Here is a 16998-nt window from a genome sequence, read left to right as displayed (position 1 = left end):
CCCCCACACTGGTCACCATCATCTTTGGTACTGGCAGACAGTCTATTAATGTTTTAGTGCTTTTTTTTTCCTGCAGTGTATAATTCCCTCCCCCCCTATAACTAGTGTCCGCCATCTTAGGTACTGGCAGCTGTCTACCATTACCCAGTTTATATAAATTTTATGTTTTGTTAAACAAAAAAACAACAACATTTTTCTGTAGTGTAGCGGCCCCCCTCCAAGTGATCATTTTCTAGGGCCTCCCTCTCATAATATATATAACTAATGCTCATTGGCTGATAGGCACCTCCCACTACTAATGCTCATTGACTGATAGGTAATTCCTACTAATACTCATTGATTGGCTGTTAGGCACTTCCTACTAATGCTCATCAGCCAATCAATAAATATTAGTAGGAAGTACCTATCTGCCAATGAGAATTAGTAGGAAGTACCTATCAGATAATGAGCATTAGTAGTAGGAAGTGCCTATCAAACAATGAGCATTAGTAGTAGGAAGTGCCTATCACCCAATCAATGAGTATTAGTAGGAAGTCCAATCAGACAATGAGCATTAGTAGTAGGAAGTGCCTATCACTCAGACAATAAACATTAGTAGTAGGAAGTACCTATCTGCTAATGAGTATTAGTAGGAAGTACCTATCAGACAATGAACATTAGTAATAGGAAGTGCCTATCACTCAATCAACGAGTATTAGTAGGAAGTACCTATCAGCCAGTGAGCATTAGTGGGAAGTGCCTATCAGCCAATCAATGACTATTAGTGGGAAGTACCTATTAGTGGGAAGTACCTATCAGTCAATGAGCATTAGTGGAAAGTGCCTATCAGCCATTCAATGAGTATTAGTAGGAAGTGCCTATCAGCCAATCAGCATTAGTAGGAAGTGTCTATCAGGGAATGAGCATTAGTAGGAAGTACCTATCAGCCAATGAGCATTAGTAGGAAGTACCTATCAGCTAATGAGCATTAGTAGGAAGTACCTATCAGCTAATGAGCATTAGTAAGAAGTGCCTATCAGCCAATGAGCATTAGTAGGAAGTACCTATCAGCTAATGAGCATTAGTTGGAAGTGCCTATCAGCCAATGAGCATTAGTTGGAAGTGTCTATCAGCCAATGAGCATTAGTAGGAAGTACCATTCAGCCAATGAGTATTAGTAGGAAGTGCCTATCAGCCAGTGAGCATTAGTGGGAAGTGCCTATCAGCCAATCAGCATTAGTAAGAAGTACACAACTGATACTGCTGTATTAGTTTCAAAATAAAATTAAACATTTTAACTTTAAAAAATCCCCTCATTTTGATGTTGCCCTTTCATATAGATGACAGCTATTGAGTACAACGTTCCTTTAATAATTAATCACTAGAAGTCAGTAATTGATTAGACTTCTAAACATTCTTCTTATCACAGGAGAAAAGCACCACCCACAATATCCGACCTAAAATGAATAACGAAGTTGCTGGACCAGGTCATCATCATCGAATAAAGTGAGTAAGGACGTCCATAACGTATGTCACTTCATAATAACCTTTTCACTGGTTTGTTTTGTGGCCAATGTGCACCTTTTATTAAATGCAACAGCCAATCACACAGAAGTGAAACCTCACAAAAAAGGGTTTTATTAAGTGATGGCTATTGATCATTATCGGCCTGCAGTGTAAAATAGGATAAAAAAATGTGTTTTTAGTTCATAAATGGTTCTTCAGAGTATTAGAAAAGAATATCAAACAAGCTCTATATAATTTCTAATAGTCCAGAAGATCTATTCTAAGGTGGAAGAATATCAAAGGCAGTTGGGATTCCATTTAATTGGGTACAAAATCTCATAGCTGAAGATCTTAAAGGGATAGAAAGGTCAAACATGATTTTTGCAATATACTTCCATTATCAAAAATGCTGTAGTAAAAGTAATTATTGTTTTCCAGTGGCATATGCACATATCCTGTGAGGGCCGTGCACCAGTATTCAAACACCATGCCTGATCAGAAAGACGGCTTTGTTGTTGTGTATTGTGAAGACTTCATTTGTGTCGTACAAGCCACTGCTGAGGTGTAGTGTTTAAATACTGGTGCACGTGCCCTTGCAGCATATGTGCGTATGCAGCAGGAAAACAGTAAGAACTTTTATTAGAAGCATTTTTACCAATGGAAGTATGCTGCAAAAATTTTTTTATTTCAAATTGAAATGCACCCATGTACATTTCAAATTTTATCTTTCTATCCCTTTAAATTCCCTGATATCCCACTGAAAGAATGTCACTGTCCAGCATCTTTACGATAGCTGAAAGCTGATGTGGTAGTTATGACTAAATTTATGGTTAACCCCTTCCATACCAGCAAAATGTTGCAGTCATCTCTCACATCCAAGGGGTTAACGAGAGATTACAATACCAACAACAATATTACCTGCAATATTGCCGCAGTCATACAGTAATATCACCATGGCAACATCGGAGTTCCAATACTAAAGCTATAACTATTTTTTGGTCAGAGTTACATCCATTTATCAGCTCTGGCACAATATCCCCAATATATTATTCAGCTTCATTCCCATTATACGCTAGTAGAGCCGTATTCGTGAATAAAGATTATGTTAATCACCAAAAGCTGTTACCTCCTACAACCAACATACATTTGTGCAAAAGTAGATTTGGCAAACAATGCTTAGATTCTGCTAGTTCTCAAATTAAAATACATTTTTTATTTGTCTGTTTTTGTAAAACCAATTAGATTTCAGAAGGGGCTATAAGAGATTTGTCATTGCCTGCAGAAAACGTAATACAAGTTGCTCAGTCCAATAAGATTTCTAGCTTTACTTTTGCTTAATTCGTGTAACAACTACCTGCTTGTTGTCTTTTTCAGCATACACATTTCTGAAAGCCAACAGGAATTTTTCAGACTGCTGGATGAAAAAATTGAGAAGGTAACAATGCGGACTAAAAGCAACCCCTCCCCCATTAACTACAGTTAAAGGGACATGAAACCCTTTTTTTATCATTATTCAGATAGAGCAGCGATTTTAAACAACTTTCTAATTTATTGTTTTCGTTCACTTGGTAGAGCACTATATGGCAGCAGTTTTGCAAGAATATTATCCATTTGCGAGAGCACAAGATGTCAGCGCTATTTCCTGCCATGTATTGCTCTAGATGCCTCCCTAGGTACTGTATCTCTTCAACACAGAATATCATGGGAACAAAGTAGATTTCATGGAAGTAAATTGGAAAGATTTTTTAAAAGGTTATGCTCTGTCTAAATCTCAAAAGAAAATGTTTGGGTTTCATATCCCTTTAATGTGGCTGACTTTCTGTAAGAAATGAGTATAACGTGCTTTCATAGGTTCCCTTTATTACTCAACACATAAGCAGGGCTACCCTTTATTACTCAACACATAAGCAGGGCTACCCTTTATTACTCAACACATAAGCAGGGCTACCATTTATTACTCAACACATAAGCAGGGCTACCCTTTATTACTCAACACATAAGCAGGGCTACCCTTTATTACTCAACACATAAGCAGGGCTACCCTTTATTACTCAACACATAAGCAGGGCTACCCTTTATTACTCAACACATAAGCAGGGCTACCCTTTATTACTCAACACATAAGCAGGGCTACCCTTTATTACTCAACACATAAGCAGGGCTACCCTTTATTACTCAACACATAAGCAGGGCTACCCTTTATTACTCAACACATAAGCAGGGCTACCATTTATTACTCAACACATAAGCAGGGCTACCCTTTATTACTCAACACATAAGCAGGGCTACCCTTTATTACTCAACACATAAGCAGGGCTACCCTTTATTACTCAACACATAAGCAGGGCTACCCTTTATTACTCAACACATAAGCAGGGCTACCATTTATTACTCAACACATAAGCAGGGCTACCCTTTATTACTCAACACATAAGCAGGGCTACCCTTTATTACTCAACACATAAGCAGGGCTACCATTTATTACTCAACACATAAGCAGGGCTACCCTTTATTACTCAACACATAAGCAGGGCTACCCTTTATTACTCAACACATAAGCAGGGCTACCCTTTATTACTCAACACATAAGCAGGGCTACCCTTTATACATTTGAGTCTTCTGATATTTTGTTCTGTCAGTTTGGTTGAACCAATTACTGATTTTAGTGGGGAGAGAAGATGTTTTCAGGATAAAGGGATAGTTGTAGATTTCATACAAGTATAATATGGTTACTGGTTTACACAACATCATTTCCTACTGATTGCCAGGACATAATCGGGGATGTTATAGGGGTACAGACCTGCTATAGCTCCCAGTTATCAGAACATTCCCAACTACCCTACATTTACAAGTGTCTCCATTTTTTATTTTCCCAATGATTTACTCTTAATAAGGAGAGAGGTAAATGAGTATTTAAATAGCACAAGCAGGAATTGGTATTAAAGAGACATTCCAGCTACAATTGGAATCCACATGGGTGCATTTCAGTATTGAATAGAAGCAGTTCTGTAATATACATGTATTAGCAAAAAGGCTTCTAATAAAAGCTATAGCTGTTTTAAAAGTGTATTAAAGTATGCACCGTGCACCAGCATTTTATACACAACACTTGCTCAGAGTGCTTGTACCATCTGGTAATGACCCAATTTGTTAATAGCTGACATGATACAAACCCCACTGGTGCTCTGAGCAGCTGCAGTATATAAAATGCTGGTGCATTAAGAATATCTAGCTATACTTCACGTGCACGTGCAGAGAAAAATGTTAACACTAAAACAGTGATAACTTTTGCTAGAAGCATTTTTGCCAATAAATGTATATTGCGAATATGTTCCTATTCAAAGATGTAATAAATCTATGTGCATTTACATTTTGACCGGAATGTTCCTTTAATGAGAGCAACTTTGTTATTAAACCAAATATTTTAATAGGTAAAAGCCACCCTGGCCATAATCCTATTTAAAGCTGCAAACTCTGAATAAAATGAGTAAATATACTTTTGTCATGTTGTTAGCTGAAGTCATTGGTAGTTACAGTATAAAAAGAATGTGAGCGCTTTTGTGCTGTGAAATGTTGTGTTTTGTGTTCGTCTTTGGTGAAGAAGCCCTTATAGAACTGTAGCGCCGTATCAGATGAACACCATCTCTATCATTGGTCTAACAATACAAACTGAAATGGGACCTTCCTTGTTTCTTCAATAATGTTCATAAAATTATTCTGTTCATAAAAGCTGAATAGTTTATTTCCCGTTTACAAAAATACTTATTTTAAAAGTTCTTATTGTTTTTTATGATAACTTTTTTTATTTACTCAAACTTCTTCGGTTAAGGTAATAAACTGCGTACAAACTCATTTGCCATGGGACATTTTCCTACAGCTGGCAATCAAAGAATGTTTTTTTTTTTTTTTTTTACAATTTTAAATGTTTGGGAAACAAAATCAAATAATATTTTGTGAAATTTTTATGAAATTCAAATGTCAGTGTCCATAAATAAAGTTTAATTGGAATACAGCCACTCTCATGGGTTCTTATATTTTCTTTGACTGCTTTTGCTGTTGAGTAGTTGCGACAAAGACCCTGGGCTTGATGGTCTAAAGCTCTTTGCTCTGACGACATTATCGAAGTAGTCTCGTTAGTAATGCAAGACTCCTAAAAATAAATAGACAAATTTTAGCTTGATAGCTGTTTTATCTTGCTATGCAGGGTTTTGGGATGGAAAGAATGACACATAAATTACAATATAACGCTAAAGTTTATCCTATTTTCTCTCTAGAAATGGCAAGGAATCTCAAAGGTTAAAAAATAATGCTTTATTTGAAATGCTTAAAAATCCATAAACGAGCAGGGAAGCAAGGAAGTCTACTGACGCGTTTCACGCTTGTACAGCACTTAATCATATTTTCTCTCTATCCTGGCGCGTTATTCTTGACTCAAAGGAAAGCAGCAGTAAGAAAAATTAGAAAATTTAAAGCAGAATCTTATTACAGCAGAATTTCTACACAAAAATAAAAAAATGAAAATGAGGCTGCAACAAATCAAGTTTCCAAGTGTCTAATTTGTTTGTCATATATTTTTAAAATGTCATCAATTAAAATTTGTGGAAATTTGCTCTTGTCATTAGAAGAAGCTACAGAATATCCTTCATTTTACCTCTTGGCTCCCAAAACCTAAAGTATTTACCGTCTGGGCATTTACAGAAAACGTTTGCCGACCAGTGACTTTGAACATGCATAGGAGGAGTTGCTTGCACGGGGTGTACCTGTTGGCAATGGGGTTTAATGCAAGATAAAACTACTACAAAAACAACAAAACTTTTTAAAACAAACATATTACAAAAATTGTTCTAATCCATTCTAGGGATGGGCAAATGTTTTGTAACATTTGAAATATGAAACAAATTTTAACACATTTGTTCGTTCATTTTGAATTTCGAATGTTTGTACAACATTCTAACATTCGTTTTATGTAATAGTATTTCTAAAGCTTTCTTTAAATGTAATACATTCACATTTTTCTTCTTAAAAGGGAAGAGTCCACAGCTGCATTCTTTACTTTTCGGAATTCAGAACCTGGCCACCAGGAGGAGGCAAAGACACCCCAGCCAAAGGCTTAAATACCTCCCCCACTCCCCTCATCCGCCAGTCATTCTTTGCCTCTCGTCACAGGAGGTTGGCAGAGAAGTGTACAGAAGTTTGAGATAGTCTCTTATGGAGGGTAGTACTCTTCGCAATGGGACTGGAGTTTTAAGTAATTCTGTCAGCCTCTTAGTGAGTGCATGGATGAAAGTCCAGAGATGCAGGGAGAGTTTTGTGTGTCTTGTGATGAATATGAAATGGCCCGGGTAATTAATGCCCATCAGTTATGTTCCGGGTGCCATTCTAGAGTACTCTCTTCTCCTGAGTCTGGGAGCTTATAGTGTGTTGAGCCATCCGCCTCCGAGGTTCCTATGACCCGTGAGGCGCGTACCCAAGACCCTTTCCCGGCTATGCACGCAGGTTTCCCTATGGCCTTCACTCCTCCAGAGAGTGGCTTGTTTCCGCCGGAGGTTACGGCACGGTTCCGCATGGCCATTTCTATGGCACTGTCTCATTTATATCTCCTAATTGAAGTATTTCTCCGATACTGTCCATGCTCCATTAACCTAGGCCTATCGAGCGTGGGATCGCCCGATTTAGTTCAGCCTTCCAGGGAAACGTTGGCCCCTGAGGTCTCCAGCAGATTCGACGAGAGATGATTTTGCCTTCCATTATAGGCTGGCTCACCTTAGGGTTCTGTTAAGACGTGTTTTGGCAATGTTAGAGGATCCCAGTCCTATTGGAGGGATCCGAGGCCTTAGAAGTTGTATGGCAAAATGGATATGACGTTAGAGGATGAAGCCAATCTCCTTATAGTCTTCATTTTATTTTTTATATGTTTTTCGGTTCCTTTTCTGAACTTGAGTGAATGGGACCTCTACTCGGCTGGTCCTGTTGTCATTTTCATTCACCTTGGGCGTTCACCCAATAGGTGCTGCCTTTCATTTTATTTTTGATCCGGATAGATGTGTTTAATTTGTTTTTCCTTGAGCTCAGGTCTGTCAGATTTTGTTTTATAGTTTTTCTTTGGAACCGATACTTGTGACTCATGGTCGCGTTGGCAATCCCTCGGGAGTTGCGCACTTGTTGAATATTGGAATTTAATTTCTAGTTAATTTATTGATCCTTCGGGACAATTTTTCTTGGACCTTGAACAGTTCCAGAGTGCTCTTATACCAGGCTGGTACTGGTCGGGTGCTTTTTCAGCTGTTACCAGGGTTGATGTCACCTTTGTGGTGCTGAGGATACATCTAGGCCTATTCTATGGACTCCAGGCTCGGATCCTACTGATGTATGAGGCCTATGGTTTATATGAGGCCTATGGTCAATGCGGGCTACTCGCCTGGGCTATGATTCTGCTTATGCAGACGACTCTAAGTTCTTCAGGTCCCCAAGACTTAAAACCGTTATTTCCTTTTAATGGAAGTATGGAGATGTGTGTGACCTGTTTGGTCTGATGTGCTGGGTGATTAACGTTTGGTTTTCAAATGAGGTTCTTCCGGAAGCTGACTCGTTAGCCTAATGCGCTTTTTCCTGCGATAGCAGAGCTTCATCCTTCCCCACTTTTGGGGGGGATCGTCTGGTCGGGTATGGGGGCATTGTTTTCTTTGTTCTGAGTCATGTTACTCTGAGAGGTGGTGTGCAGGAGTTCCCTGCCTTCTGTGGGAGTTACAACTCCAGCGTTTGCCTGCTCAAGGTAGTTTTCCTTGAAAATAGCTTTTTTCAAGCTCTCTGACTGTCATCTATTTCAGCTAATACCCTCGGTTGGACTACGGTCTCTCCCGTTCGGGTGTGTTGCGTCCTCGATGTTACGCTACCCTTGGGGTTTGTCAGTAGCAGTGTCGAGGTTGGGTCAGGCAGGGCCCTGGATTATCATTTCCTTTGGGTATTGATGTTACCCTGCCTGGGTATCACGTGTTGCCACTTGCCTACAAGATTTCTTGCGATCCATTCACTGGATGCTGATTCTCAGACTGTTTAGGAGTCCTTCGTGACTCTTTTTGAGTTTGAGACTATCTAGATCGCCAGATCTACAGACTTTAGAGGTGCACTCCTCCTTGGTAGGAGGCAGTTTGGGTTCTGTCCGAGATTGGATTTTTTCATCGACCATTGTCGACAACCCTTGCCTGGCCTCGTCTCTCTGTGGATGGGTGTGGACGGTTCGGTTCCCACTTGAAGTTGTGGTCCCATGAGCCCTCTTTGTTGGGACTGGGTCTTTGTGAGAGATACTTTTGTGACTGTGGCTCAGGCTTTAGGCCTTTCTGATGGGCCCCTACCTGTCTTCTGGTGCATTCACAATGTTCCTGTAGACTCCAGGTACTTTTAAACTGGGGCAGCGTATGGTTCCTCTGTTCCCGCAGCAGGAGACTGAGGGTTTTGCTGACATGGGGGCTTCTACTACGTGTATCCAATATATGGATGCTGAGGTTTTAGGGGACTTCTTCCCTTGGGAAGTGTGCCCTTTTTTGTCCACGACTGCGTGTAGCAGGGTCTCTTATCTGAGCACAATGTTTCTTTGACTCATGGTAGCATGCCATTTGTTGCAGCGGTCTAACAGGGGTTTTTTCGTTGATCCTCTCTTCTCTCCTGTATTCTGGGACTCTTGTCTTCAGTCTTTTGACTAGCCATTTGGGCTGGGACTGTTATCTTGGAGTGAAGGTTAGGGATCGGTTACTCTACGCAGTGTTGAACGTTTCTGCTGTTGGCCCTTTCCTTGTGGGAGGACTTTGGATGTCCTCCTTCTTCTACCGGCATCTGGTGCCGGGAGGGGGCCCTTCTTGGAGCCGCTATTCGGTGGGCTGTACGCCCTTGGAGCTGGACAGCTAGCTCAGCATACTATTGCACTGTGGCTACTCTGCAGTGTAGCAAACCGATGGTTGCAAGTTCGATCTCCGGCGAGGTCTACTCAGCTTTCCTTTTTCAAGGTTGATAGATGAGCAGCGCCTTGAGTCCCTTAAGGGGGATTTACAAGAACATTCATGTTTTAATGAAACCATCCGCAGTGATTTGCTTAGTGATGGTGTATCCAGTTACAGCTTCTTGTTTTTTTGTCTGGATGCTAACTAGCTTGACGCGCCTTTAGGAGGTTTTGAGTTAGCGATAGGGTCAGCCTTCCTTTTAGTTTTGAGTTTCTCTGCGAGAGCTCTGTTCTAGCTGCTGGGATATTTGCCTGTTCCTGCTGTCTCCGCCTATCTAGCCCCCAGATCTAGATATGTCATGGAGCATCTGGGGACTCATGAATTTCCTGGAGTACCTTAGGGTATGGTATGGGATTGGGGGACATGAGGGGTTCCTCAAGTCCTTTTGAGGACATGTTCCTTGTGTATGGATCCTTCGTTTTGGGTCCTTGTGTTCTAGGAAGTTTGTCTCCCTGGACGGTTCCTTTGTAAAGACAACCATGAGTTGCTTTTAGGTGTTGAGTGGGAAAAGTTCCTTGGATTTCCTGGTCTCAGGTGCCCTTTTGGGGGGCAGATGCAGTCCTTATCTTTAGCCGGGTAACTATTTGTGTGTTGTGTCCCGTGGGGCAGATGCTTCGGAGGTTGTATGGACCTGACGTACTCTGGATCGGAGTGGTCTCTAGTTCGGCTTTGCCGGTGGTGTAACTGATGTGCAGTTACCTGGGCTCGGGTTTTTCTCCACGTCATTTGTACTTAATTTTTCTTTTTGGTTGTTGAGTAATTCAGACTGTGGTGCCTTTCTAAGGGGCCACCTTTTATACCCACCCGTTATTGCATTCAGTGTCCTCTAGCTTGGGTATTGTTTTATGTGCTTTTATCTCTATGAGGCGGCTGTAAATTTTTTGTTCTTCTGGCACCTTTTTTCACCCTGATATTTCTCCTACTGTTCCTTGTTCCCTTGGCAGAATGACTGGGGGATGAGGGAAGTGATGGAAGTATTTAAGCCTTTGGTTGGGGTGTCTTTGCCTCCTCCTGGTGGCCAGGTTCTGAATTCCCAAAAGTAAAGAATGCAGCTGTAGACTCTTCCCTTCAGAAGAAAATGAAACTATCAGGTAAGCATAATTTATGTTTTTCTAATAATTTGATTTGAATTATGCAATATTCTAATTTGAATTTATATATTTGTAATAGTATTTCAAATGCTTTCTTTAATAATATTTGAATTATGCGATATTCGAAATAGAGACATTTTAATTGATATATTTGTATTTATTATGTACCAATTTACCACATGAACTATTGAACTTCTGAATAGTATTTGTTAAATCAAATGTTGCATTCAAAATTTCTCATGTGGACATTTGATCTAATTATAAACATTCGAAATCGAAAGTGTCATTATAAAACCGTAAATATCATTCAATTATAGAATTTTTAAGAATATTCGTAAAAATTCGATTATATAAATCAAATTTCTACAATAACATTCGTTCTAACATTCGCCCATCCCTAATCCATTCTGAGTATCTTTAATTTTAAGAAAAACACCTGGTTCCTTTACATAAAAATAAAAAATAGTCAACTGAAATGTTGCTGCTTTACAATATAAAGTGTTTTTAATGTTAATGTGTTTTCTGTTGTTTTTGTAACATTGATTTAACAACCCAAAGATATGTGTTCTCTTATCTTTATTTTTAAGGGTCGTGACTACTGTTCAGAAGAGGAGGATATAACATAGTTTCAAGTCTTCCAAATAAAACGTGTAAATATCTTGTGAAAGATCCACTGGAGACTTTCAATAATGCAATGCACGGCAAATGGATCTAGTGTAATATGGCCGTGAAAATGCAGTATTCAAATGAACTATGAACTTTAAACAATATGGCTGCTGACTTTAAAACTGTATCTCTGCATATGATCATTAGCCTGGGTCTCTTAATACAAACCGTCTGTCGTAGAAGGAAGAACCTGGCTGATTATGGTAGGAATTTGTGTATTTTCGAATTTGCATCTTGGACACATAACCCCTTCCAAGGCAGCAGACTCTGTAATGTATTGCTCATCAAGGGGGTTAATAAATGGATTTATGAGGTAGAAAAGAATGGTATTTGCAAACAAGCTAATGAGTACATTACAATAGATTCTTTCTGTTTGTATCTCACATATTTTAGGAACTGGTGCCTATGTAAGTAGTGGAGGGTTTTATTGATGACATATGTGACATTGGAGGCCACCACTCATTCTGTTTGCACATACAAGTGTCTGCGATCATTTAAAGCTTTTTCTTTTTTCCTTTTCTACCAAAATAAACTATGTTGAGTTTTTAGATTTGTGTTTCATTGTGTGTGTGTGTGTATTTTTTTTATTTTTTTAATTTTGCTCACAATTTATAGCACAGGTGTCAGTTTTTTAATGATTACAAAAAGGGTGGACTTTAAATATTTCTTTGCTTTTTGAAAACAAATCATCTATAAGATGTGTGTCTGTTTGTGTGTGTATATATATATATATGTATGTGTGTGTATATATATATATATATATATATATATATATATATATATATATATATACTCATACGTTCAAACACATGTAAAAGGCATCACTGGTAAAAAAATATTTTAAAAATTTAGATATGCTAATGTTTACCAATGTTAATATGAATTATTTGAGCAGCCCATCATTTTAAACTGAGTTTTGTGGAGTGCCTCAACATCTGTGTGTATGTATGTATATATTTACATTTTACTTTTTTAATGTGAATATAAACAATTTTGTATATAAATTGGAAATGACATATTGAGGAATTTTCTAATTTTGTGTGTCTGTACAATATATATAAGCACACACAATAAAAAAGTCTAAACACACTTATGAAATGTAAAGACGGAAATGACAACAATGTAAATGTTAGATTTTTCCATCTGTAATGTGATCTTCCAACAAACAAAAATCCAGATGAAAAAAAAACCCAATTAGTTAGAAAATGTTTAATAACAAAACAAATGATAACACCCTGATTGCATAAGTCTGCAGACCTCTCCAACTAATATTTAGAGAAAGCACCTTTTGCATTTATTACAGCAGTAAGTCTTTGTGAAAACGTCTCTATTTACTTTGCGCATCTAGACTTTGGTATTTTAACCCCTCTCTTCTTTACAAAAAAAGTTCAAGTTCCTTCAAATTGCAAGGGGATCTCCCATGTACAGCTCTCTTTAGGTCATTCCATAGGTTTTCAATGGGATTGAGATCTGGATTCTGACTGGGCCATTCCAAGACTTTGATTTTCTTTTTCTGAAACCATTTCCTGGTTGACTTAGAAGTGCTTTGGGTCATTATCATGTTGGAAGGGGAAATTCCTATTCATCATCAGCTTTCTGACAGAGGCCATCAGGTTTTTTGATATTTGGAGCTATTCATTATCTCATCAACTTTGAAAAGAGCCCCCGACCGAGCTAAAGAGAAGCAGATCCAACTCATGATGCTACCATCGCCGTGCTACAAAGCTGGTATGGTGTTCCTTGGATGATAAGCTTTATTGGCTTTGCGCTAAACATATCTTTTACAATTTAGGCTGAAAAGTTCAACATTTGTCTCTTCAGACCATAGAATATTTTCCAACATAGTTTGGGGTGACTAAATGAAACTTTTTTGCATAATCTAGACGGGTTTAATAATCCTTTTTGTAAGAAAAGATTTACGCCTTGCCACCCTACCCCATAGCCCAGACGTACAGAATACGAGAGATGGTGGTCACATGCAAATAGTAACCGGTGCCTGCCAGAAATTTCTGTAGCTTATTCAGTGTTGCTGTTAGCCTCTTGGTCTCCTTAGTCGTCCTCTCATCAACTTTAGAGGTTGGTCCTGATCTTTTCCGCATTTTCTCCACTTATTGATGATGGTTTTGACAGTGCTCCATGGAACATCCAGTGCCTTTGATATTGTTTTATATCCATCTACTGATTTGGTGTTTTTCAACAATTAGCTCTTGCACTTACTTGGGCAACTCTTTGAGCACTATGGCTCTACCAGTAGGATATACCCCCAAACATTCAAGCAAATCCTACAGCAACAGCTGACTCTAATCTAGGTTTGATCAGAATCACTTTCATTGATGGCAGTTGCTATTTACCTATTGGCATGATTTAGAAAAGGGGTCAGCAACCTTGGCACCCCCAGATGTTTTGAAACTACATTTCCCATGATGCTCAGACACACTTTAGGCTGGTGGAGTATCATGGAAAATGTAGTTCTGAGGAGCCAAGGTTGCTGACCCCTGAATAAGAATGTGATTAACTGTGAACACAACTAGAGCCCAATTAGAAAGGGTGTGCCTTTTGTTTTTAAAATGTATCTAATAGTATTTTTTTTCATTTTGGATTTTTGTTTGTTGGAAGATCACTTTACAGATGGAAAAAAGTTTATACACTCTTATATCTATCTATTTATACACACACACACACACACACAACATTTTAGTGCAATCTGATTTTCCTTAGATGGCATATACCCTTGTGTGTGTGTATATAGATATTACACATATACACAGTAGTGGTTTGTATACATTGGAATAAATGCTTCCTACTTGTTCAGATTATACCGTTAAAGGTCTATTTTAATTGTTTGAATTCCCCAACTGTCTTTAAAAAGTCACAGAAAAGGTTCTTGTATGTTTTCATCGATTTGAGGGAAAGACACTATTCAGGTAGAAGTTGGACTATGTGGTGAGTCATACAGAATTAGTGTGATCCATGGCAGGTAATGTTTTCTGATAAACCAATATCGTAGTCAAAATTTTGTACAGGGTAAATGGTGAAAAAAATATATATATTTTTAGAAATGTCTAGTTTTTTAATTTAAAAAATTGGAACAATATTTTGTCAAACCAAAATTGTTAACGGACAGGAATATAAAGGAGTTGGGTTCCTGTATACTCCAACTATTTTTTTATTTTTCATTGATTTCATTATATTTATTTATTTTTAATTAAACTTTTATTTAAGAAAAAATAATAATTATAATAATTTCTTCTTGAATATTTCTGCCAGTATTTCACCTTTAAAAATATTCCCATTTATATGTTCTTAAAGGGACATGAAACCCAAACTTTTAATTTCATGATTTAGAAAGAACATGCAATTTTAAACAACTTTCCAATTTACTTCTAATATCTAATTTGCTTCATTCTCTTGATATCCTTTGTTTAAAAACATATCTAAATAGGCTTAGTAGCTGCTGATTGATGGCTGCACATAGATACCTCCTGTGATTGGCTCACCCATATGCATTGCTATTTCTATAACAAAGGATATCTTAAGAATGAAGCAAATTAAGTTAGAAGTAAATTGGAATGTTTTAAAATACATTCTCTATCTGAATCACTAAAGAAAAATATTGGGTTTCATTCACTACTTTTTACCAACTACAGTGAAAATGTACACATTGTCGCTTTGTGTAGAATTGAAAATATTAGTCAAGTTAAGGGATTGACTTAAGTTCTGCTAACAGGGCAAACCAAATTTGCTTAGTTCTCATGGTATTCTTTGTGGAAGATCATACAAAGGTAGGTTACATGCATACGTCTGCAGCACTGTTGGCAGACGTTTGTGCTGCCACCTAGTGTTCTTGTATAACATTTTTAAAAGCATTCTAGCGAAACTGCTGCAATATAGTGCTTAAGACATGCGCATGCTCTTGAGCCTAACTACATACTTTTCAACAAAGGATTACCAAAGGAACAAAGTCAATTTGATGATAGATTTTTTTTTTCTTCTATCTTAACAGTCGAGAATAAGTGTGCGTTTAATTTACCTCAATACAATTTGTTACCGTCTTTTATCCAACACAAAAATAAATCTGAATATGAAATTTGAAAAATAAACAAGTATTTTGTGAGTCCAAAGGAAGTCATTGAATTTGGTGATTTAAATGAATTAATTGTAACCCTTACATTTAGTATATGGTAACCTAATAATAGTCATTACGCTGTCACCTCATTCTAAAGATATTCTTGTAATGTTTTGTACTACAATCTTGCTTTATTTTGAATACTCTGTACAAAATGTATTGTAAACTTGCACTGTGATATTTTAATTTTAATATTTTTTTTAACTGAAGAAAATAATGAGATTTATGTACAGCTCTATACATCATCTAAGAACAACACAAATAAATGTATTCCGTAAAATAAAAAGAAAAATCTCATTGACGAACATCTAGTGTTTATTTGCTTTTATAAAGCGAATCTATTGCTTGTCCAATACGTTTGAAAAGGTGACTTTAAGATAAAAATGTATTTCATTTAAACTTAATTTGCATGTTTTAGATTTATACTTTTCAGAAACTTTGGAAGCCCTCATAAAACATAATTCCTCCTGACTTTTTTTCTTTTCTTAAATACCTATTTCTGGTATTTAAAGTGATTTTGTACACATATTTATTTTGTCATATTAACCATTAAATAGTTTGGCATGAAAACTGTTAAATGCGGCTTAAATTTAAATTGAATCTAACAAGATGTTAATGGTTGTGCACAATTTATGTTGCTCTATAAATATTTACTGGTTATCGAAGAACCCTGTGCAGGTTAAACACAGAGTTGTAGTGTCACTAAAGCTAAAATTAAATGTTTAAACACTTAGATTTACAGGGTACCTAGTAAACAAATGACATGCTGTAATAATTTTAGAGGATATGATTTTTCCCACTATAATGGCCCTTTTAATGACACCTTTGTCATTTCTTTTTGTGCAAGAGTTCACTTTGATTGGCTGATGGCTGTCACATGATACAGGGGGCTGGCAAATTGAAGTCAATTTTGAAATTTGTCAGGAAAAATCTACTGTTTATTTAAAAATTGAAGTAAATACTGTTGCATTGTCTTTATATTATGCACTTGTTAATTATGCAGTTTTATTGTATTTAATGGGTCTTTAATTCAGCACAGGAACACCCATTAAAAAATAATTAATAAAAAGACTTCATAACATTTTAAAGCGGAAATACAGTCTCCCTTTAAAGTGTGTAGCATAGTCATAATAGTGCTCCTGTGTTACTCTAGATAAGGATACATCAGCTGGGGAGTCAATGAGAAACTTACATAGCTGTGTATGGCCCAATTATTGGCCGTTTCCTCTACTAGGAATATGTGTTCCTTTGATGAAGTTTAACAGATAGCAAAGAAAAGAAAAAATGTTTAAAGGTTTGCACCGGAATGACCTTGTGAGCACTGTAGAGTTTTCGCATGAGGGATAAGTGTTGTGCATGTTTAAAAATAACATAAAGGGACAGTAAAGTAAAAAAATGAAACTTTCATGATTTAGATAGGGCATGTAATTTTATACAACAGGGAGAAACATACATTGTTCCTCTAGGCATTGCCACTGGACAGTACTATTCATGGTTCTCCCTGAACACTATGTAGCACGTGTAAGTCATAACTATCCAGGAAAACATTGCTAAAGTAACAACCCTATGAACACTGCGAGGGCCATGACAGGTCATGGGTGCATCTGGGTGGGTAATGCCTGGTTAGGCTCTGGGC

At 37.5% G+C, this 16998-nt stretch overlaps 1 protein-coding gene across 1 annotated transcript in view; it reads left to right on the top strand.

Moving 5' to 3' along the window:
• The window catches only part of C10H1orf21 (chromosome 10 C1orf21 homolog), a gene marked incomplete in the record, with an annotated part of 295563 nt that extends 279896 nt beyond the window's left edge, over nucleotides 1-15667 (top strand). The window contains 3 exon segments of the mRNA XM_053693854.1: nucleotides 1409-1485; nucleotides 2860-2920; nucleotides 11158-15667. Coding sequence (XP_053549829.1) covers nucleotides 1409-1485; nucleotides 2860-2920; nucleotides 11158-11196 — 177 coding nt within the window.
• Nucleotides 15668-16998: the final 1331 nt, after the last annotated feature.

This window comes from Bombina bombina, chromosome 10, assembly GCF_027579735.1.
Source record: "Bombina bombina isolate aBomBom1 chromosome 10, aBomBom1.pri, whole genome shotgun sequence".
NCBI lineage: Eukaryota > Metazoa > Chordata > Amphibia > Anura > Bombinatoridae > Bombina > Bombina bombina.
This window is presented reverse-complemented; position numbering and strand designations above follow the sequence as displayed.